The following is a 24,473-nucleotide window of genomic DNA, read 5'->3' on the forward strand; positions in this document are numbered from 1 at the left end:
TCAAATCGATCTTGGCTTGGGGATGCACAAGTAAGGACGGATTCAGGAATCTTGACTCGTAGGGTAATAGTGTAAAAGTTCAGAAAATTGGGGTTTTGGGTTTGTGTGGGGTGGAGATTGGGGATTTAGGTTTTGGGGTTTAGGAAATGGGGGTTTTGGAGTTTTTAACTTGGGAGGGAGGGTCTGTTTCAATTATACAATATGTTCTTTTTTTTTTTTTTAAAGACCTGGACCAAAACGACGTCGTTTTGGCCAGGTCTTTAAAAAAATAATTCTATGGGCTAGTCCAAAACGACGCCTTTTTGACCAGCCTGTTTTAAAAATTAATAAATAAATAAATTAGAAGTTGGGCCAAAACGACGGCGTTTGGCCAGCATGTTTTTTAAAAATTCGCTGTGCCTTTAAAAAAAATAAAATAGAAGCTGGGCCAAAACGACGCTGTTTTGGCCATCTTGTTTTATAAATAAAAAAACAGAATTGCTGTTCAGCTTCTTATTCCTCAGATCTGCAACCTCCTCCTTCAACCATTCATAGAGTCACACAGCCATTCAAGGAAACCTTCTACCTTACTTTCATGGAGTCCATAGGGTCGTTTGACCCCACTTATGGGTCCGCCCCTGTGCATGAGGGATGTTGTTTTCTAACCAAACCAAGAAAGCGTACTAAGAGAAAAACTATCATGTATGCATATTGGTTTCATGCAACGAATGTAGGAAAGTTGTTCTCGTATATTAGAGTAGTTCATGCATTTGCCTCGTACCTTAAAGTTGCTCTAAGAAGAGAAAGTATGAGTTATATAGCATGAAATTCCTTCGAGTATAATTGACACATTTTGATAGAGAGTGGCATACTATCTATACATCATGTATTCTAATGTGGCCAATTACAAATTGTCGCAGACTCATGGTTTAATGTTCGAATCATCCTTTCCCCTAAATATCACTTGTATTAAAGAAAATAACAATTTCTTACTTACACCAATTAATCAAATTTGTGTGACCATGATAATATTTGACCAAGAAAAAAATACCATAATAATATAGATGGCCTTTAGGCCCACTATGATATTGGGCATTTTCAGTTCTACTACTGTTAGTTTTTTATTTTGGGCCAATCAAACCCAAACGCACCAAATCAGGGAGAATTTTTTTTGGAAAAAGAAGAGAGAGAGAACCAGAGAACCAAAGAAAAGAAAAGCCCCAAATCATCGATAAGACTAGAGAGACTGCCACGCACAGCACTTTCAGTCTCAACGAGAATGGCAACGGCCTTCTCATTTGCGCAGACCATTCTCTTCTCCAAGACCTCACTCTCTATCCGCACAAATGGCCTAAGAAGCTTCTCTTTTTGCCTACCTTTCTCTTCTTCATCAGCTGCATCTCTTTCGTCTGATAAGCTTCAAAGCAAGAAATGGAGACAGCCAGTGGCTTCAGTGCTGGAACTTGGTGGCGTCAAGATTGCTAAAGATGGTAACTTTGACCATTTCCCAAATACGGGTTGCTCTTAGTTTTGAGCTTTTTGCTGTTATGCTGTGCTGGGTATGCTGTGGTAGTGAGATTTTTGTACTTGGCTTGCATTTCCACAACCTGAGTTGGCCCAAAGCTGTTACTTTATTTGTTCAATATGTTGTGGCATTCTGCAAACTTGTGATATATGAGATGGTTTGACGTATTTTAGAACCTGGGTCAGTTCATGTTTTATTGTCATCCATTAACTGCTGCACTGTACTTTGTTTGGTATGTAATTTAGTTGGTTGAAAACTTTTGCATTTTGTTTCGTATACCCTTTTGGGTATTAGGTGAAATGAAGGGTCATTCTCTGGGAGCTTTGAAGCTCATTTATTGATTAGATGTACGAAATTGGGTACTGGTTTCGGAGGATGAATTAACATCACTGAATTGCTTAGCGGGGGGAAAAGAAACCAACAACACTGAATTGTTAAATCATAGAACGCAAACCTGAAAATTTTATTGTCGTGCTGGTCTTCATTGTGTGGACAGAGTTCCTTATTTTGGTTTCTTCACTTGCCTAAGTGATGGAATTTTTGTTGCAAAGTTGTTTGTGATACAACTTCTTAGAAAGTTGCATCTCACTTCAATCATTGCATTCTGGTATTATACTGTTCTTGGTTTGGCACATTTCGACGTCCATATCTCTTTGACAGCCTAAGCCTAACAACCATCTTGAAGCATGCTAGAAATCTCATATGTTGCTTCCTTACTGTATCAGATATATATGGAATTGGAAAACTGCAGACCTGCTTTTCTGAAAAATTGTTAGTGGCTTAATATGTTTGGATTATGGGTTTGTAGATGTGTTGAGGGATGACCCCACAAACAATGTTCCGGATACCATTTTTGCAAAGCTTGGAATGCAACTCCACAGAAGAGATCAGCACCCAATTGGGATTTTGAAGAATGCTATATACGAGTATTTCGACACCAATTACTCAAATCAGTTCGATAAGTTTGATAATCTTTGTCCAATTGTGTCTGTGAAAGAGGTATGACCTTGAATTTGTTAAATTGTGGATCATGAAATACCCAATTATGATGAATATGACTCGTTCACCGGTTTCCAGAAATATCCATTTATGTGTCAAATTGTTGATGCATGTTTTATACTTTTCAAGCCTATGTTGCGTATATCTTTATCTCCGGTTTGTTCTAGTATTTGTGCCTATGCGACAAATGAGTTGAGGCATTCCTAGTAAAGGAAAAATAATAATACAGTGGCGGCACTGCATCCACACTTGTACATAGATTTTCAAATAGAGACAGACACACAAATGCACATTTGTGGGTGTGATATTTAAGCAACTCCATTCATTATCTTCTGTTATTGGTAAAGGATTTGGGTTCCACTGTCTCATGGGCTTCATTTTGGATATTAGCTGTATAGAAATCATCACGGGCAATGACTTCTGCTAGGCCTTTTCCTTTTCTAGAAAATGTTTTTTTTAATGTATATCTCCAATTTGTAATTTCATTAGTGATGCTAATAATTTCATGGCAAATTATTTGTTGGGAGCCAGACATGGTGAGCCAACATCCTTTTAAACAAGTTTCCCTTGTTGAATAAACTATGAATGTATGTAAATTCGTGCTTTTTGGGTTTGAATACCATAGCCATGCTGTTTACCCTCCATCTCCTTGAGGCATTGATCATGCGATGATAATGAGAATCAATCGTACCAACCATTGAGTTTTTCATCGCTGTGCACCCACTTTAGAGTAATGTTTGCCACTAAATTTCGTTTACTAGCTTAGTTTTATTACAAACTTGATCCTGGATTATGTGTAAACAATCTGTCAATTGCCCCAGTAATAGGAGGCATTTTTAAAAGGGAAACCTTCTTTTTTTACTAAAAACAAAAAAATGGGCTCTCTCTCTCTCTCTCTCTCTCTCTCTCTCTCTCTCTCTCTCTGTGAGGATTAGATGCTAAGGGCTTCACAATTATATTTTAGCATTTCTAGAGTGTGACATGATTTTAGGTGCATTCACATGGTAAGTTGATTAACTGTTATATTCAGCATTTTGGATAATATCAACATCATATCATGTTGAATGAGTAATTATTTTTCCAGGTGTCATCACCCTAGGTCACTGAGTTAGGAAGCCAACTGAAACGCATGGCCGGCCAAAAAAACCCAACACAAACATGCACCAAATGATGGAAAAAAATAATATTTAGCATTCATGTTTACTGTGTTTGATTCCAGATTGTTAACCTCATTAAATAAGTCATGATTTTTTCGTAAAAGCAGGGTTGTAGATGTGTGTTGTTGCAATGCTCTTTTATCCTTGTAAAATTCTAAAACCTTGTGACTTCTTGACAATGACTCTATGTTTTCATCTCTTTCAGAATTTTGATGATGTATTGGTTCCTGCTGATCATGTAAGTCGAAGTTATAATGACACATATTATGTGGACGCTCAAACAGTTTTGAGGTGTCATACAAGTGCACATCAAGCAGAACTACTGAGAAGAGGACATACTCATTTCCTTGTAACAGGAGATGTTTACCGTAGGGATTCCATTGACTCAACTCATTACCCTGTGTTCCATCAGGTTTCCCATCTCTAGTGCTTACAATAAGACTTCTGTGATGATTATCTTCTTTTAATCATGCCTTATCTGATGGAATTGTTTCCTGCCTGTATAGATGGAAGGTGTGCGTGTCTTTTCTCCATCTGATTGGGAGGCATCTGGCACAGATGGCACAACTTATGTTGCTGGGGATTTAAAGAAATGTCTTGAGGGTTTGGCACGCCACTTATTTGGTAAATTAAGAGTGACTGCTATCTTGAACCATTGTACTCATTATCTCATGGACATAGCTGTGATTTGGGTATGCCATTTGAGTGTTTTACTATCCAAAAATAAGGCATCAAGGATATGGAGTTTTATTTGGTACAAAAATTCTTCAAGTGTTTTCTTAGTACTTTTTTTCGGTTATTTGTCGTGTGCTACAGTCTTTTGGAACCTCTAAATTGATTCAATTGAAACTTTCAGGTGCTGTGGAGATGCGCTGGGTTGATACATATTTCCCATTTACCAACCCATCATTTGAACTTGAGATCTTTTTTCAGGTATTCTGATCATTTTGAAAAGGAAAAAAAGCATCGTGTGTTTGTTTTTAGATTGTGGATTTGCCGACATGCTATTTCTAAATATATATGTACACATGTAGATACTTAATTTTGGAACTCTGCTTCTCTCTGCCTCTCTCTTGTTGCGTCATTCTGTTAGAGATTCTTTTTGTTCCATGGACAGGTGACTGAAATTTATACATTATGCAGAAGCATGTCTTATTTCCTTAAACAAGTAACAACTTACAAGAATGGTACTTACACAAGGTGATAGCAACTCATGATAGTATTAGTTGCCTGTATAAGTAAGTTCTCTTATCTGCTGGCTATGATATCTAGGAATGCTAGTGTAGTCTTCAACAATTTGGTGATGAAGCTAGTGAACTTGATGCCTGTCCTAAATTAACCTTGAGACCCTTAGAAACCAAAACACAAAGCGTTAAATGCATGAAGATGAAAAAGTATAAAACTTATAAGAAAAGATATCTTAGACTCTTGTCCAAATGTACCTTCCACAGAATATGGTGAAGATTATCCATGAAATCTCTCACATTGTGTGTGTTTTTTTTTCAGTCGGTCAAATTCTAGTTGGTTCCGGATCCTTTGAGATTTCTTTCTATTCTGTCTGTTTCAATTGTTATTGCTACTATTCATGTTCAACTAGTGCTTTTTTTACTTGTTTTCAACTAGGACACCATTTGATAATCAAATCGCATATTGAACTTGTGGTCGTTGATATAAATGTTGCCAGTTAATAAGTTGTGCTTATTAAATGTTAAGGCAAGTTTTTTTTCTTCATTTTTTTTGAAAACCCTGGTCTTTTTGTATTTTGAGCTACTGCATGCATGTGTGAATTTTTTAGCATTAAATCAACTTTATCAGCTGATGTTGAATACAATTCCAGGAAAAGTGGTTGGAGGTTTTAGGTTGTGGGGTGACAGAACAAGAAATATTAAGGAGAAGTGGCAAAACAGACAATGTTGCTTGGGCTTTTGGACTCGGGTTGGAACGGCTGGCAATGGTTTTATTTGACATCCCTGATATTCGGCTTTTCTGGTCAAATGATGAGAGGTTCACCTCCCAGGTGGTTCCTGAATCTGTTAATCATGATTTTGTTCCTATCGTTTTCACATATATTCCTTTTGTTCAAATTCAAGTCTTGAAAAGTGAAATAATAGTGTTAAGAATCGATATAGTTCTGTAATCCAGTAAGACCTAATTATCTAATTTTGGATTTTTGGTTATAGTTTTCAAGTGGCCAGCTGGGAGTCAAATTCAAGCCATTTTCAAAGGTATTGTTGCAACACACACACACATACAGAGGAAATTAATATCTTTTTGTGGTGCAAGTGTGTGCATGTCCTCTAGTGACACTTGAAATTTTGGATTTAAAGTTTTTCATATAGGTTTCTGATTTTTTTGGTCGCTTATTATTATTCGCAAGACAAATTTTAGTTAGAGCTTTGATCTCTCTGTGTGTGTGTAAAGGAACTGGTGCTAGAGCTTGTGGCGTCCTTTTGTTATGTCTGGTTCATTTCTATGCAACTCTTGCGTTAAATCAAAAGATAGAAAGGAAAATTTAAACCATGAAAAGAGAAAGAATGAAGTTCTGATCTTACAGCAGTTGATATGTGATTGGAATTTTTTTGATACTCTTTATAAAACAGCTTCTTAAGATTTTGTTATTTATGAGTTTAACTACTGATTTTCAGGATAGATTACTGCTTCCAGACATTTCTTATAAAGCTACTTTTTTCCCCTTTTCTTTTCAGTATCCTCCTTGTTACAAAGATGTTAGTTTTTGGATCAATGAAGCTTTCACGGAAAACAATTTATGTGAAGTTGTTAGAGAAGTTGCTGGAGATCTTGCTGAAGAGGTATGTCTTATTTTCAATTTTATAAATTTTCTGGAGGTGTAGACGTTAATTTTTTATTTTTTATATTTATTTTTTATTTTGATGAACAGACGTTAAAAGTTATTGATTGATGGGATACATTGATGTTTATCAGAAATGAAAGGAAGCTCTTATTTGACGTAATTCAGTGTAGTTAATTTTCTGAAATGATATCCGTGCTGAAGTCGATTAAGGTTGGAAGATACAAAGTACAATTTATTAACTATCAACTTTGTTCATGGATATCTTACTCCAAGAAACTATATTGGTTCTTGTGGAATAATCCCGGCACTTAAATTTTTGGTAATCCAAGTTTGGAAGTTTTACTTTACAGTACTTGGAAATATCTCTTCTATGATTGCCACTGTGGAACCAATATATTTGTATTTCTTTCAAGTTTGTTCATCAAATATTTTGCAATCCATCCATATTGGAAGTCTTAATATCCAGTTTACTGAAATATCTCTTCCATGATTGCCAGGTGCAATTGATAGACAATTTCACAAACAAGAAAGGAATGACCAGTCACTGTTATAGGATTGCATATCGATCGATGGAACGCTCACTCACTGATGAAGAAATCAATAAGTTGCAGGTAACTCATATAAAAAGAGGATACACTCCTTTTTTTCCTTCATAGCAGCACTCGTAACCTCCAGAACTGTTTCAATTTCTTATGCAGTGGAATGTAAGAGAGTTGGTGCAGAGCAAGTTGAACGTCGTGCTAAGATGAAAGGTCCCACTGCGGCAGCCTATTTTGGCAGCTCAAACTCTGTAAATTTTTCATGTAATTTATTGGTGTTGAATTTTTGCCTACACAACAGAATTGTTCCTTTTTTTTTTTTCCTTCTATTTTTTCGTTTGGCTGGGTGTGAATACAGTTTTTAGCCCGCCTTGACAAGAGAGAGAGAGAGATCAACCCTCCAAGGATTCATGGGGGAGACACTGGAAACTAAAAATAAAGGTGGTTTTTAGTGAAAAAAAAACAAACAAACAAAACAAAGTTGGAAGACTAGCGATTTGGGCAGCAAACAAACACAATTATTTCACAAGTCTTGATTGGTTTCACAAGTCCTTCATATGATTATATCACATCTGTTTCCATTAGCGGCACACAACAAAAAGCCTATTAGTATGTTACAGGCCGTGGCATGAAGAACTTCATGAAAACGCAGATGCAAATATGGACAATTCATCATCACAGCCATTGATGGGTTGAAATTTCCTTGCTTTCTATATATGCTAATGGGCTTCATATAATCCAAATGCGAAACATTAGCATTTGAGAAGTTGCATGAGTCTTGATTTACCAAGCCTATGGTGCTCATATCAAATTCAGAAGCAATGTGTGACCTGACCTGTAAAATGTTTTGTTTACGTTATATTAAGACAATAATGTAATCTTTTACAGATGAATCTGATTATATATATGTGCTATGTTTTGCCGACAATAAATACTGTAGCTAGAAGGCAAAACTTTTCAGGAGGGCAACAGGCCTATAACGGGTAGGGCAGAGTCTACGGTCAAGGGAGGACAGCAGCAGGAGTGACATGAGTCAAACAAATGGGACAATGATAGGCTATGGAATATGTGATGTTGGGTCCATTTCCACCTTCACCTTGTCTGCCTGCTCTTTTCTCAAGGACTTGGAGGAGATGACAAGGATGCCCATCTGTTTCAATTTATCTCCCAACAAATCTATGTCAAGCTCAAGAGTAAATGGGACTTCGAGGAGATGAAAAATGTTAAGAATTAGTTGCGCAAGAGGTGATTGATTCTCTTCGAGTCTCGCACATGCACTAATAGGATCGATTTATGTGCGTGTGAGCGATTGTAGTTAATATTAGTGAAATGACAAAGTTACTGCAGTTTACAACACATCTAAAGAAGAACTTATATATCACAAATAAGATTATTTTGCTATCTTTAATTGATTTTGTTAAAAAATTATCGCATTTTTGTACGTAATTAGTTAAGAATAACAAAATCGTATTTTTTTCAGTGATACTTTTTCTCCAGCTAGAGATCCTATACCATACCAGCTGTAGAGCTTGTGAAGTCAAAACTGAATTTTCACATCAGAAAGAGCGTAGTGGCTTTAGCAAAGTCACCCAGCTGGTCAGATGGAAGGGACGTAATAAGCCGCCGAGAGAGAGAGAGAGAGAGAGAGAGAGAGAGAGAGAGAGAGAGAGCCAGCTGCAAGTTGGAAAGGCTGACAAGTGTGTAGAATTATGATAAGGATGTGTAAAAATATAGGAAAATGGCATAAGACTCTTCTCTCTCTCTTACATGGACGTGTCTCCCAAAGTCCTACATAAACCCCAACTACTTCACAGATTCTGCAGGGTTCAAATGGTTCATGACCTCATCTTTATAATTATTATTATCTTTGTGTACTATAACAAATCTATCATTGCAAACTTGAACTCATCTTCGATCCAAAATAATAAATAAATAAATTTTTTTTGAACTCATCCACAACATGAACATGCTTTTGTGGGAGTTTTTACCTACAAACGCAATTATTGGATTTGGACATACATTATAATTTCAACCTTGCTATTAAAAATGAAATCAAAAACAGAAACCTCCAAGAACAATCCCAGAGACTCAAACTCACAATTGATAACTAAATTCAAAATTTCCCCTCTTCAAAAAATCTATCATTTTATGCTAGAACTTTACAAGTTTGCTGTATAAATGCACCACCAGACAGCCATTGAGGTCATTTTCACTTTCACTGCCAGTGACAAACACAATGATGATGAAGTTTGAATGGGAATTTTAGTCAACGTATGGATAGTCACTTCATGTGGGGTTCCAGTCAAAAGCATTTCTTTCGCTAGGAGGTGACAATCAATCAATGCTTACAATTTCATGTTTGTTTTTCTTCTGCAATAATCTTAGAGAGTTGAAGACAGATTCAAAGAACTTACAGACAAAGAAACAAAACCAACAATCCCAAAACACACACACATACATACATACGTGTGAGTTTTTTAGTGTTGTTCTTGTTCTTAATCAACTCAAGCTCCTCAAATATGCATGAATTCAAAACAATTTTTTTTCTGCTTTATTTGGCTGCTCTGGTTTTCTCAAAATCTGTTGGTCATTAAAATTTGGGAAATCTAGGGTAGCATATTTTGAGAGGTTGCCATGATGGCCACTATCTCCCATTGGTCAATTAACAGTATTGAAAAGACATTTTTTTTTTCCCATTGAATTGAATGTGACATTGTGCAGAGAAAAGTCCAGAGCCACTGCCAAGCCAAGTGTCAAAGCTGATTGATCACTTCAAAGTGAAAATTTCATTTAATTAAAGTTGATCTGACCACTTCAAAAGAGAGGAGGACCCGAGGCCCCCCCAACTATGTTTGTGATTGGGTACTGTCAGCTGCATCGTGGCTCACGAGCCAATGCCACATACCTCAACATTTCTTCTTATCCTACATTTTCACCCCCCTTAGTTAACATGCTATCATCGCGTTAAAGCATTTTTCATTTCAATCATGTGATTATTACATTGAGTTTTACTATATTTTCAATGTAATAATGTTGTGTGCATATCGTTGGACTTTTATGAATTTATACCATTACGAACATGTCATTATTATATTGGGTTCTGCTTTCAATATAATAATGTAGTGTGTATATAAGTGTCTCATAAGTTGAAAAATGAAAAAAAGTGAGTTTTTAAGCATTTCTCGTTTCAACTATGTTATTATCACATTAGATATCTACAATTGATTCTATTTGCAACGTAATGGTGTAGTGTGCATGTCAAGTATCTCGTATATTGAAAAGAAAAAATTTGAATTTTGAAGCATTTTCCATGTCGACAATGTCATTGTAACATTATATTTTGCCCATGATAATATTTGTAATGTAATGGTATAGTGTGTGTATTAAGTGTCTCGTAAACTAATAAGAAATTTCCTTTTTAATTATAACATTAGTACAGAGTTTATGAGCCTTTTTTGATTTTTTGTGCATGTCAAGTATCTCGTACGTTGAAAAGAAAAAACTCGAGTTTTAAAGCATTTTTCATGTCAACAATGTCATTGTAACATAAGATTCTGCCTGTAATAATATTTATAAGATAATGATATAGTGTGCATATCAAATGCCTAGTAAATTAATAAGAAATTTCCTTTTCAAGTGTAACATTACTACTGAGTTTATAAACCTTTTTCCGTTCTTGTTTGAGAGGGTGACATAACCATAACCAGAACCACAACCCAACAACAACTCTAATCAAATCAACCTCAATTATGTTGTTTAGATTTCCTCGAATTTGTTCCTCCTTGGAAACCCCACAAACCCCCTCTTCCATCCCTCTCTCTCTCTCTCTCTCTCTCTCTCTCTCTCTCTCTCCAAAACCTCTCCCTTTCTCTCTCCAAAACTTGTGTATACACACATTTTCATTGGAATGCTCGTTCAAGCCCATAATACTTACTTTCTACAACTGCAGGCTGCATGGTAGCCCATGACTCAGGCCCATGGGCTCTGTTCCTTTTCCTCTTTCTTTATTGGGGATGAAACAGAAAAAAATAAAATAAAAAAATAAACCCTTTTAGTAAGACAAGAAGAACAACTTATGACATGGAAGGAAGCAGATTATCAACAGGAAAACTATCTTCTGCATTCTTTAATCCAGATTTCTTTGATAAAATTGTGTGTGCAGAAAAAGAAAGGTTAGAAAAAGGTCCAATACTGTGGAAAGTATATATACAGACAGTGTACTTGTTGAGAGTTCTAATACTCCAAGAACTCTTTATTTTTATTTTTTTATTATTAAGAAAATAATGAAAAAAGGTAAGTCGACAGAGCCACAGACTTTACAAAGATCAGTTTTCTTTCTCTTCCATATCCATGAATTGGAGGCAGACTAGATTCTTGATTAAACTTTCACTTTGTACCCTTGTTTTTTACCCCCACCCCAAAACCTTACCCTTATGTAAAACAATCTGGAAAATTTTAAAAACAGAAAAAAAAAGAAGATATACCTATGAATTCTCACATGAGGAGAAATTTATCAGAAATCCTACATGCAAATCTCAGAATTTAAACTTTTTTTTTTTTTAAAAAAAGAGACTGTGTGTATGCTGTGAACAGTGAATCGATCTGTGCACTGCTGCTGAGAATAGTTGGAGAGTTAAAAATAATGTTCTGCATGGGAGTATTGACACGTGTAACAACCCCAAGAATGCCAAGTAAGATACCCAGTGTGCTGCCTAGGTTGGCAGGTCCCTACAATGGAACCCGAAAATAGAATGTGACATACCCATGTGATCCACCTGACTCCACCTATCTAATAATGCGATTATTCTGATCACATCCCAAAAGCCATACACTAGTAGTAGTAGCTGCTTTATTGAATTCAATATATATACTTTGACTGCAAAATCAGATTTTTCTTCTACCCACGTTTCGTGTGTGCCCGCACACAGAGGAAAATTATATATTATGAGATAACACTATTTTGTTATTTTTTATTAATTTTTTTTTAATTACGTATAATAAGAATTTTACATGACATAGTATGCACATGAGGTGACACCGCAGTGGAAAAGTGGGTCAAACTCTCCCCCTATCCCCCAAGTATACTCAGGTTCGATTCATATAGGAGATAATTTTAAGGTAACCAAATATAATACTTTCCCTCCCTAGCGAATAACAAAAATATATCATATAAACCATACTAGTTACATTGACTGAAGTTATCAGTCATCAAATTCTATTTTGATACATATTATTTAACATCTTCATTGGAGATGCTCTTAAGTGAGCAAATGAATTAAATATAAGATGATTATAAGCCTATAGGTTGAGGGGACAATGGGGGTTACTACTAGGCTACAAGAAACCAGAAAGAAATGTAAGAAAAGAACAAAAGTCGTACGAATTCACAATAACTACGTGAATAGGAACTAAAAAATAGATATTTGGATGGACTACTAATCTTTTATAGAGTGAAATCACATTTAAATACATATAATATTTTTAAATATTTTTTAAAAGCTACCCGTGCTAGAATCCATGGTAGTCTTGTTGCTTGTTCCACCCATTATAACATGATTGGATGAAGATAGCATGCAAGGCCATCTCCCACACACTTTGGCTCACATATTACCTCAAAAGAGTTGTCAATTCACAGGCATAAGCCTTAACACCTATACTCATACAATAACTTCTTGGTCCTAAATATATTTGCATGTGTATATAAATGTTATGTTGTTAGACAATTTGAAATTGGATGGAGTACACACCCTCTTATTCTTGTAAAACTTGTCCCAAAGCTTGGTGATTATTGGAGTGCTATAATAACAAGGAAAAATATACACTCGTTACATGTAAGTTTTCCTCCCGAAAAAAGAAAAAAATAGCAGTGAAAAGGAAGTAAAGAAAAATAGATATTAAACTAGAAGGCAAGCATCTCATGAGGGTGGAATGTAATAATGTAAAAATGAAAAGGCTGACAGGATTTTGTTGCTAGAACTAAAAAAGATTCCAAGGGGCTCAATTGTAGTGCAGCAGCAGCAGCAGCATGTGGTGGGAAGCTCAGCAAAGCCTCGGGCTTATCATTGTCATCTTGTGCTGCAAAACCAGGCTACACTAGTACACTGTTGTAGTTGTGTCCAAATTTTTAAGACCCCAAACTCTGTGGCTCTTGCTAATCCCAGCCCTTAAATCCTATCCAAGATCCTTCTGTCGTTTAAAATCTTGCCTACCCTAATCTTTAGGGTAGTACCTTTGTGGTAGGACTAGCAGCTAGCCTCAATCACTCCCTTATGAACCTTAAGATAACAAGATCCTTCTTCAATTATATGCACAGATTTGTTCAACTTCAAATCATGATTTCCTTCTTCCATCTTTTCCACCTCATAAAATTATGTGCATGCGGGACCTTGGAGAAAATGATAGAGGTACGAAAGAGATAAGATCAATGCATAGGATGTATACAATAATTAAGGGGGCATTTGATAATTATTTTAATTTTTGTTTTTCGTGCTAGAGTATAAAAAAAAAAAAGGAGAATGAAAGTGAAGATGAGATGGAGATGAAATTAAGAGGAAAGATGAGGGGAGAATATGAGAGGGAGTAGTAATAAAAGTGAAAATCAAAACTAAAAACTAAAATCTATTTGAAATTGTTTTCACTTTCAAGTTTATATTTACACTTTTGTTACTCATCCCTCATATCCTCCCCTCTCATCCTTTCTCAATCTCATCCTCATTCTCATTTTCTTATATACTCTTAACACCAAAAATGAAAATTAAAAACTAAAATTAAAATGATTATTAAACAGGCCCTAAGAATCCAAAACTGAATTTTCACTCTTGAATTATATAACAAAAAGTGTTATCAAACATGCATGATTTTACTTATTTCAAAGGAAAAACAAATTGAGCTTACAAACTTACACGAGCAATGATGATAAAAGAGCGAGAATCGGAGCATGAAATGAATTGCAAACAACATAACTATATAACGTCAAATTTATCTTAAATTTATACCCGACTAAAAAACAACTAGAGTGACCTATGTACATCAAAGTGTACACTTACGTGCTCTTATTACACTCATCACGCGACCAATTTCATACTCACAAAAGAATAACGAGAATAACTCACACAAAGGAATGAGTATATACCTCATGACAACGAAGTTTTACTTTTACCCAAACAGTAATAAAAATTTGAGGAGCTTATTACACCACTACGTTGTTGGGTGAAGTAGGGCCTACAGAACCACGCATCCGAGAAAAAGAGCTGCTCTGTGCCTCTACATCGGGCCTAGGCTGTGCTCCCACGTGGACTCACAGGAGACGTAGATGAAGTGTCATAGGTCATAGCACAAATGCTTTTATAATGATTTTATGTTGGGTCAAACCATTGCCAAAAACGAAAAGAGCTACTAGCCTATCAGATATCTAGAAAATATCAAACTTACCCAATTTGGATCGACCCTTTTTTCCCGTGAACTTTCCTGCTTCCCAACCAAACAACTTCATTTTGTGGGTTGTTTTATATTCAACAGAGGACACGAGTTTTACCATTATCACAAAAATTATATCACAGATTTTGCTTCGTTTCTCAAGATTGGAGCATCAAACCCTATCCGTTGGATATATATAAGTTACCTCTCATTGTCATGCATGAACTTGTTCATTTCATATTGCCATATTGACAAAGGTTGCGCCTTATAATAAGGGGTGGAATCGGGAATCAAAATTTTTCTCGGCAACTGCAAACTTACTAACAATGGGCGGTATTGCAATATTTGAGACCGGTCACAGTCTGACAATAATCAGTTAACCGTGAATTGGTTGGATCAACGAAGTAGTCGTTGTCAACCAAAATCATCGGTATTTGGTTTGAGGAACCGCCTCGACAACCAGAGGTGTTGGTCGGTACCAAAAAACCGACATTCTCATTCGGTTTTCGTGGCTTGTCAGCTTGTTTGCGATAAATATCAATCGACATTTCGGTATTTCAGAACCAAATGCCAACCCTATCTCATAATGTCGTTTCATTTTGTAGAACTTACCTATCTCATATTTCATACCCCTTTCTCCATGTAGTTACAGAAGATAGGAAGAAAGAGATATGAAACATGTTAAGTTCTAATTTTACTCCAAAAATAGGTCCCACAAAAACAAAAATGAGAATCAAGCACACCAGTCAAGAACAAGAACTAAATGCCAAATTCAAGTATACTAAATAGTATTGAAATATTTGGCTCCGAGAAGAACATTAATCTTAAATCAAAGAAAATATATAGTATATACCCGCAAGCTCCATTACTTTAGATACAAAATTGGTGGAGATGAGAGTCTAACCGTTAGATCAGTGATCAGTCTCTCTTCAGCCACCTAAACTCAGTAATGGAAATGCCCCATGCAAATCCCAGTTAGAAAGAAAATAAAGCACCCCACAATTAACAACACTCAAATACAGACAATAACCATATGCTAGAACATTACACAGATTAAATTAATTAATCTATATTAACCGTGGACCGACTAACCTTATAGTATTATGGTACCTAATAACATATTTCATATGATGCCAATAATTTAAGCCCTCTAATTATTATTCATATTATTATTATTTTTAAAGTCTCTCTGCCTAAGAAAGAGGAGCTCTCTGAGGAGCACCCTTTCTCCGGCTGCTAAGGGAGAGGACAATCCCCGGGAGAAATCCACTGCCTTTCTTCTTCTTCTTCTTGATGACCTCCGGTTCTTGCGACATTACTGAATCACTTGTGGCCTCATTGGAGCATGATGAAGCTCTATATTGCAAAGGCTCCTCTATGATGGAGCTAGGAATCATGTGGCCATCATCATCTATCACCTCCGAACCATCCATGCGTAAACCCTCAAATTGAGAAATTGTGAAGTCGGACTCATCAAAACGGTAGAGTATGCCAGATAAATCTTCCCCTTGGTACACCAGGTGATCAACCTGCCACATATAGATTTGTTACATGTCTGTCACATTAGTTTTTTTTATCAATGGGAGGGGGGAGATTTGAACGTAAGACTTCTTCCAAAAGAAAAAAACAAGAGCATGGCTAATGCATATATCAAGGCCTAGTTTGGCAGCAAAGATTCTAATAGCAAAGTTTGAAAGTCTGAGGTGCAGGGAAAAAAACAAGCAGTATGAGCATTAAAACACAGTTTTTGTCCTCTACATAAACTGAATAAGTGTATGTGGAATGGGACTTTTTTCTTCCTTTTATCTTTAAGCCAAAAAGCAAAGATGCTTCCAAGATTGCAAATGAAGTTGAAAAATATTGGCTGGTGTGTCAGAAAATAAGTAAAAACCCTTCATTCAAACAGGCAATTGGACAATGAGAGACTGAAAGGGTAGAGAGACATGATGAAATGAAATGGACCTTGCATGAGAGAGAACAAAAGTGGAAAGGCTCTTGAAGAATCCTGTCACAAGTGAGGCAGATATTGGCAGAGCCCTGCTTGCAAGTCCTAGACTGGGGCCTCTGATTCAAGAATATCACTTTGGCACCGTTGATTGTATAGGGCTGCCACCAAATAAGGAACACAGTTGTTAACAGAATTGAAAAACCCTATGCTCTCAGTTCTTTCACCATCATCATCATCATCAAACTCAAACAAAAAAACACAGAAAAGATTTAAGTATTTTTCTTTTCTTTAATTTGGTTTTGTTTTATTTTAAGTCAAAATTGAATACCTGAATATAGGAACAGTCAATGAGCTTTTCAAGATCACCCAATCGAACCACATCGTGGTATACATATCGCCTAACCTGTCACATGGAGCCAAAAAAAAAAACCCAATTGGACTTGTTTATAGCCACAACAAATGGTGATTTACCCTATAATTAAATTACCCTTAACATTAACAATTTTACTTGAGGTAATTTTTCTGCAATGTATGACACAAAGTAATTAAGTTTATCACCATAATCCAACATGTTTTGTAACTTCTAAGTTAAAAAATCTTCCTTCCCACATACATATAGTAACTTGTTGAGCAAAGGATCCACTAGTATAGTGGTTTAGTATCCGTGTAGTGTGTGTGAGTTTAGTATGCTATCAGCCCTCTCAGTAGGAAATGTCCTTAAAGGAAATAGTAACATGTTGAAAAACAACTTATTATCTCACCAGGCAATAACCACTTGGACTTGGAAATTTAGGTGAAATGGGTAGACAACCAACCTCTCTCTCATGAAGGAAAAATAAATGAACTGAGCTCAATTGAATTGAATTAAAGGAGTGGGATCCTTTGGGAATGAAACACTAGAAAAAGAGATAGGGAAAATGTGGTCAAAGTTTCGCTTTCATTGAAAGCAACAGCTGAGGAACCTTTGCAGGGTGGAAATGGATGAAAAAGAAATCTTCTATTAATAGGAAACAAACCAAATCTAAAAGGTGGGACTCAAAGAAGGCATCATCAAACCTTTTTGGCATACCATATACATATATATAAAATAAAATACAATTGCATGAATAAGACAATTTTGACGAGATTCAAACATTCAACAAGAATTATCTTCTCTTATTTTCTTTTTCGTTTATGTGGCCAGAATCAAGATCATTATTATGTTTTTAAAAAAGAAAAAAGAAAATCAAAGGGAGAAATTCACCAAAAATTGGGAAAACGCTAGAATTGCTTCTGAACAATGAATTACAACATTTCAGCAAGAGGTTGTTTTAAGACAGTAGTTTCCATAGAGAAACACAAAACACTAAGAGACTAAGACAGAAATTAGGAGGATCATAAATCATCCAATTCTTAGAGATTAAGAAAGGTACACCTTTAAAATTCATAAGCAATGAGCTCTTCACTGAAAGAATTTCTTAATTTTGCAAATAAAGAACCAAAGAAAAACCAAACCCAGATAAAGAAAAAAGTTAACAAAATTCCAAGGTACATGTGAGTGGAAATTGAGAAAATTGTACAGATAAATAACAAAAATTGAAGCCACAGTACATAGCTGCACCTGAATTCACTGTAGCAGACAGAATTCTACAGTAAAATTTTCAACAGGATTCCGAATAACCAGAAAATTCCAACCAAAAAATAATTAAAAAAATCCAAAAACACTAAGGATTGAGGGTGACAAGCTTAAAAACTGAAAAGGAAAGCTCAAACAAGCTAGAAGCCAATGAAAGAGAGAAACTTTGGTCCAAAAATGATGAAAATTCAAAAGGGTAGAAACAAAAATTTTGAGGAAAACAAGGTAGCTGTGTGCAAGGGTTTGGTGATGGATGGATGGTGTGTGCACTGTCGCAGTGTGGTGGGCTTGGTGAGCAAATTTGGTGAGTGATAGCAGCAGAATCAGCAGTGGCAGTGGGTGAGAATAGTAGAAAAAGTACCTGGAGGAGAGGGTGAGAACGGTGAGAATGGAGGCAGTGGGGGCAAATACTAAGGCAACAGTGCAAACAGAAAATGTTCTTCTCGTTCTTCCTGCGGTTCTCGTGGACCCCACACCCACCAAAGAATGTCTCAGCCATCAAACCCTCCAGCCATGCAGGCTTCATATTACTCATCACACCCCCATCACCGCCACCTCCACTCATTTCCATATTACTAGCTGCAGTTGTTGAACCGTATGCATATGCCTCTCTCACCATCTTTTCTATCTTTAATTTCTCTCTCTTTCTCCAAGAATATGAAATATATGTCTGTTTTCTCTGAAGAGGAGAAGTGGGATGATAGAAAGAGAGGAACTTTAATTAGCTATACTATATAATATATAGCTACCCAATTGATGTTGATCTAGCTCTTTTTTTTTTCTTTAAATTCTTCTCTCTCTCTCTTATTTTTTTTCCCAAGTGGGTTTCTAAAACCCTAACCAAACTTGCTCTTTTATAGCAGGGGAGGTTCCAGAATTGTTGTCGTTTTTAAGACACACAGAAACACAGAGGGAGGGAGAGAGAGAGAGAGAGAGAGAGAGAGAGAGAGAGAGAGTTTTATTTATAATAATCAAGAAAAAATGAAGAAAACCCAGAAAAAGAAAAGCTTTAGAGAGAGAGAGAGAGAGAGAGAGAGAGATTGGTTTGTGAGGTGAGGTGAGGAGGATGTGGTGTGGTGTGGTGTAGGATGGGGGAGTGGAGTTAATGGCGGGAAGACAGCCCACAAATGTGTACTTTCTCTGCGCTGCATACTACACAATTCCTTTTTCTACTGTGATCTGAGCGCCCCATTTAACCCCTTTTGCTTTGTATTTTGACTGACTTGTCTAAACAACTGCGCTTAGTTTTGATCACAACATTTACCAAAACAATGTTTATTAATCAGGTCAAACTTAGGTTAAGCGTCATATTATAGAGCTGCAAATTTTCCACAATACAAAATCAACTCATACTTGTATAGTATACAAACGATATTCTATCTTAACCTAATCTAAACTACGGAAAAATGGATTTGAACTTGGATGAAGAGTATAGTATAATTATTGGCAAGCTAAAAATATTGATATTTGTTAAATTGTTTATCGTTCAAGTGAATTTTTATTAGTAATCAATTAGCAAGTACATTGCAGTTTTGTATTTTCTTGATTTGTTTTATAATCCTATTTGTTACATATAGCAATAATAATATGGATCAATTCTCACCTCAAATGTAAAGAGACTACTTGGTGATCAGAATCTGTCTTTTAAAAAAATAAAATAAAAAAATTCATTTTCTTTCTCTGACAATTTCAAACTTTGGAACTATGAAGTTTGTTCCATAGGTATTGATCAGGTTCCATTATTCATTGATGGGTTCCATTCTTTCTGCCACAGGGAAAAGCTTTCCCTGCCCCAAAAAGGAAAAAAAAAGAACACAACATTAATTCAAGAATATCATTGGAAAATAGCATCTGGTTTAACCCTACTGTTTTAATTAATTATGAACTAAATCAGGAAATTAACAACATAGTTAGAAGAAGAAAGCAAAGCTTAATTCGGAGGAGCGCCCAGATTGTACAGGTTTTCTTCTAATGCAGAAACAAGAAAATAGTACTACTTTCTGCATATTAATTTATAACACAGAAAAAATATGATGAACATCGGGTTGTTTTGTCTCTTTTAGCTGTAGGCACAATCGCACTACCTCGGTTAAAAAGCTATGTCATATGACCTACAGGTCCTTTACTTGTATTTATGCATACTTGGTGTGTCCTTTTTTTTTTTTCCTTCTCTTTTTCAGTTTTTGTTTTTATATATAAATACACATACTTTTCTCAGGGTTAGGGATATATATACTTGGTCTGTCTATTTTATGATTTTAAAAATTCATCGAATTACTCAAAAAATTATTTTGTTATGTATTGAATGACTCAAAAACACCTAATTGTAGTCATGTTTGTCTACTAATTTTGGGAGGTGTGTCCCATTTGGAACTTACCCATATGCTCTTAATCAGGTGGAGGAGGGTCTGATTAAGGGAGAAATTTTTTTAATTTAATTTAATTTCAGGTCAATTAGCACTGCAAACACTTCACACCGAATATGGACCGAATTGTCTCACGACATTCTAAACCCAACTCACGTACCGATTTAATGGGTAAGGATTGAGCAATTTACAGTTGGTGTTTAGGGTTTTTTTTTTTTTTCTTCATGTGTTTATAATTGTGATTGGTTGTTGTTATATCATGCAACAAAACAAAGGGACTGGAGAAAGAAAAAAAAAGACAAGAAAGAAATGGCTGCATTCTGCAAATTCACCGGCTCTCCATCAAACAATTTTAATTTTGGGTGTAAAATTAGGCAGAGGGTGCACGTGGAAATGCAACGGACAACTAGCTTTCCAAAATATTCCCTAAAATAGTTAAACCTAAGAATAACACTGTTAGGTATTGTTTAATATTTTGAATGAACGAGGTTCATTCTCCTTCAATTTAGAGGGATACCTTGGTGGCTTAGGATTCCAAATTCTTTTTTTCATGTTAGAACTCAACTTAGATGCTAGGGGTGGGATGATTATGACAGCTATATGGAGTATTGGCCTTCCCAAGGATTGTCTTGTTCGTGTTAAATGCGCGTTGAACTCTAGAAATAATATCATTTTAGACAACTTGTTTAGCATGTTTGCATCTCAGTGGTATCCATATGTTGTTGATATATATTGACTATAGACTCAATATAGTCTATTTAAGCGGGTTTTTTTAATTTAAGAGGAGGGGAATTTAAATTCAGGTAAAACAAAGAGAGCTCACGGTCTTAACCAACTAGCCTAATTCACGTTGCCTATATAAGAGGTATTTAAATAGTGCCAACATTTCACTTGCATTTTAGTGCTAATTTTGCTCATAAACTTGTGATGGTGCTATTTTTGCTCATGATAGTTATAACAACGATATTTGTAGGAACAATTTCCACAATGAAGACGAGTTCTATTTTCAATTTCCATATCTCCATTATAATTAAATGTAACTAAAGAGTATTGTGAGCGAAATGGTTTTCCCTACACGTTGTAGCCCCCAAATATGATTTGAGTCAACGGCCACCCAGCTATATGGACTTGTTTTAGCTGCCCAAGTATTTGAGCCCGACGGTACAATTCTGTTATGTGGTTTTTTTTTTGGGGGGTCGAAATTCTATTATGGTTAATTTTCTGGTTCTACAAAGGTATAGCCGGGCGGCTATACTCTTTAAAATAAAAAATAAAAAAATAAAAAAAGTATAGCTGAGCGACTATACTTATTAAACAAACAATTTAAAACAGCCGTGCGGCTTTTAAAAGAGTATAGCCGCAGCTGTACTATTTAAATATTTACAAATTCTTTAAATATATTCGAATAAGCTCGCATCTAGTGTGAACATAAGGCTACACAAGCATAATATAATAAACTAAATGATGATATAATCAATGAGGCAAAATCGTGCTTCAACTACATTCATTTCAAGATCAAAATCCCCTCAAGAAAATGTAAACAGACAACGGGTAACACCAAATATAAAAAGCATTCAGGACAACTACCTCAAGCTCCCCGTTTAGGTTCATTGGAAACATGCAATGCAACCTCATAAAAAACTGGCAGAAGACATAGTGACCAGCTTATCATAAATAGTCAATTTTATAATTCTTACACATTACGAATGAAGCATTAGAAATTAATATAACATGAGACCTTAACAAAATCAAAGAAATTGCTAATCATGCATCAAGTGCATATGAACCCAATTACACTGTCACACTTCGAGAGAGAGATGAAACTTGTTCCGTGTGAAGTGGCCGACAACTGTGCCACAGATTACAAGGGATACAGAAACATAGCAAACCACAAGCGAAAGAGGGATAGGGATTAAAAGAAGCATGAACCTGAAGAAATGGGGAAAGAATATCTCTGTTGTAAGGTAGCTCGTCCAGAATTATCTCCACCACAGGAGTTCTGCACCAAATCCAAAAAGTGCATGTATTTTCAACAAATAGAATATGGTACATGAGAGAGAGAGAGAGAGAGAGAGAGAGATACCTGACACCATCAGCTCTGGTAGTAAAACCTTGCATATCTGCACTCGTCTTGGAACACATCGAGCTCCATTATCTGACTGAAATCAGTGCCAGTGCATAAACTGAATCTACAAATATTAAAACATTGCTAAGGGGCTCACCATTATTAGAAACTCCTGCATGGCTTGCAGGTATGCTCTCCTACCTCAAGTAAAGATATTAAAGCAGCAGTATCAAAATCTTCAGCTGGTTGTGCCGCAGAATTCTTTGAACATATCAATTAATCGGTGCATCCAGCATAGGTTTGATACAGTTTACACATAATGGTTGAAAGCAATCCTTCATCAAGCTTTAGTATTTTACTTTTCTCTACACCTTCAAAAGGTACTTAAATTTGAGGGCAAGAGTCGTGGTATAAAAATCACTTAATAACCAGTGGAAAACAGGCTCTTCAGTATTCATGGTTTGACAGAGAAGGGGATACCAGCAGCATGTTGAATAAAGACTCTCAGAACTACCCAGTTCATGGTATCTGCATACAATAACGAGCAAATTAAAACTTACAGAAAGTTAAGAGGCATAAATCAACATATACTTAGATATCAATTTAACTTCATAGACACTGTTGTGTGTTCGAAAATCTCATTTAAAAACATTAACTAGGTATTGAAACCATAACACATTTCCTAAGGACCAACAAAAGAAGATCAAGACAGACAAAAAAAATATGGGGAAATTCCGCTTATCTAATGAAGCAGGAAAAGTAGGTTAAGTAATTCTACGGCATAAAACTACCAGAAACTACACAATCTGTCAAAACTCATAACCATGAATTGAATGAAAGCTTGTTTACAATACAGCAATGAGATTAGTTAGGACGAATTGGATGAAACCTTTTCTATTCTCTTACTGCGAGTCAACTAACCTTTGTTTCTGATGCTCGGAAGTTTCCTTCTCCGGTTGCATCAGCAAGGTCTTGTATCAAAAGTTGGAAAGCCTGCAGTTGGCAAGAGAACACTTTAAGCAAGGTGAAACTGCAACAGATGAGCTACTGAAAATCAAGTTCCATTTAGAGCTTCAACAAAAATAAAAAATGAGCTGGAAATTTCATCAATCGATAGGATCTTAAACATAATGATCCAAGTAGCTCGCCACCCTACAATGTCTCAAGCTGTGATCAATTACCTTTGTCTATGCACCATGACTCTTTCCGGATAGAAATAGAAAAGATAAATTAAACAAACTAATTACAGTTATACTAATGGTAATGAACTCCAAAATAAAGTCCACATCAAATCCAACTCACACGAGTGAACTGGTCCCTTGGAGTTATTAGCAGCTCCCCTCTCACTGCTATCATTTTCAGAGCTGAAAACGAATGGAAAACAAACCTAGCAAGCACACAGAAATGGAGATCATTCTGATACAATATGAGCCAGTTACAACGGATATATATATCCACATCAGAAAAATTTACCAGAGGGAAATGCTAAAAGATAAGGCGAAAAGAACTAGTGAGAAATTGAAGTTGTATAGGAGCGATTTGATACCTTATCTAACTCATTCAAAAGCTGAAAACTTGCCATAGTCAATTCTAGAGACTTTCCAACAAAATTGACATGAACAGATGGTTATTAGGGAAGACATACTGTCAAGAAAATGGGCACCAACCATTTTTTGGTTAAAAATAAGGGGTGCCTAACTTAGGCAATTATCAATGGAGATGCATAAATAAGGGGTGCCTAACTTAGGCAACCCATGTTTTTTGAAGCCTATATAAATCCCGTAGCTCTCATTTGTAGTGCATCCCCAGAATTAGAGAATTAGAGAGAGTTTGAGAGAAAAGCTTAAGAGAAAAAGCTTGTGAAAGAATTAAAATTCTTAGTATAATTCGGGGTGGGTTGAGAGTTGTGAGTGTTGTAAACACTTTGTATATTTTCTCCCTTTAGTAAAATGATCTGCAGCAGGTCCGGAGACGTAGGCACAATTGGCTGAACTCCGTTATCAAATTTGTGTGTCTTATTTCCTCTGTTATTTCGCATTTTCACTAATCTGG

At 35.8% G+C, this 24,473-nt stretch overlaps 2 protein-coding genes and 1 long non-coding RNA gene across 3 annotated transcripts; 1 reads left to right on the top strand and 2 right to left on the bottom strand.

Moving 5' to 3' along the window:
• Window positions 1-1,148: 1,148 nt before the first annotated feature.
• Window positions 1,149-7,364, top strand: LOC117626461 (phenylalanine--tRNA ligase, chloroplastic/mitochondrial). Its single transcript, XM_034358171.1, has 10 exons — window positions 1,149-1,469; window positions 2,313-2,503; window positions 3,866-4,072; window positions 4,167-4,284; window positions 4,517-4,593; window positions 5,498-5,677; window positions 5,841-5,885; window positions 6,366-6,470; window positions 6,970-7,083; window positions 7,171-7,364. Exons 1-10 carry the CDS (start codon window positions 1,259-1,261, stop codon window positions 7,219-7,221), a joined length of 1,299 nt encoding a protein of 432 aa, XP_034214062.1. The 5' UTR covers window positions 1,149-1,258; the 3' UTR covers window positions 7,222-7,364.
• A 7,887-nt stretch (window positions 7,365-15,251) lies between these two features.
• Window positions 15,252-19,036, bottom strand: LOC117625055. Its single transcript, XM_034356624.1, has 4 exons — window positions 18,352-19,036; window positions 16,704-16,778; window positions 16,390-16,533; window positions 15,252-15,956 (listed from the first exon to the last, which is right to left on the bottom strand). The coding sequence occupies exons 1-4, from the start codon at window positions 18,607-18,609 to the stop codon at window positions 15,621-15,623; spliced, it is 813 nt and encodes a 270-aa protein (XP_034212515.1). The 5' UTR covers window positions 18,610-19,036; the 3' UTR covers window positions 15,252-15,620.
• Window positions 19,037-22,880: 3,844 nt separating this feature from the next.
• LOC117623961 lies at window positions 22,881-24,015 on the bottom strand. The gene is made up of 3 exons (XR_004585259.1): window positions 23,968-24,015; window positions 23,343-23,414; window positions 22,881-22,949 (listed from the first exon to the last, which is right to left on the bottom strand). It is a non-coding gene; the product is annotated as an uncharacterized LOC117623961 (long non-coding RNA).
• Between the last annotated feature and the right edge of the window lie 458 nt (window positions 24,016-24,473).

The sequence above is a fragment of the Prunus dulcis genome, chromosome 4 (assembly GCF_902201215.1).
Source record: "Prunus dulcis chromosome 4, ALMONDv2, whole genome shotgun sequence".
NCBI lineage: Eukaryota > Viridiplantae > Streptophyta > Magnoliopsida > Rosales > Rosaceae > Prunus > Prunus dulcis.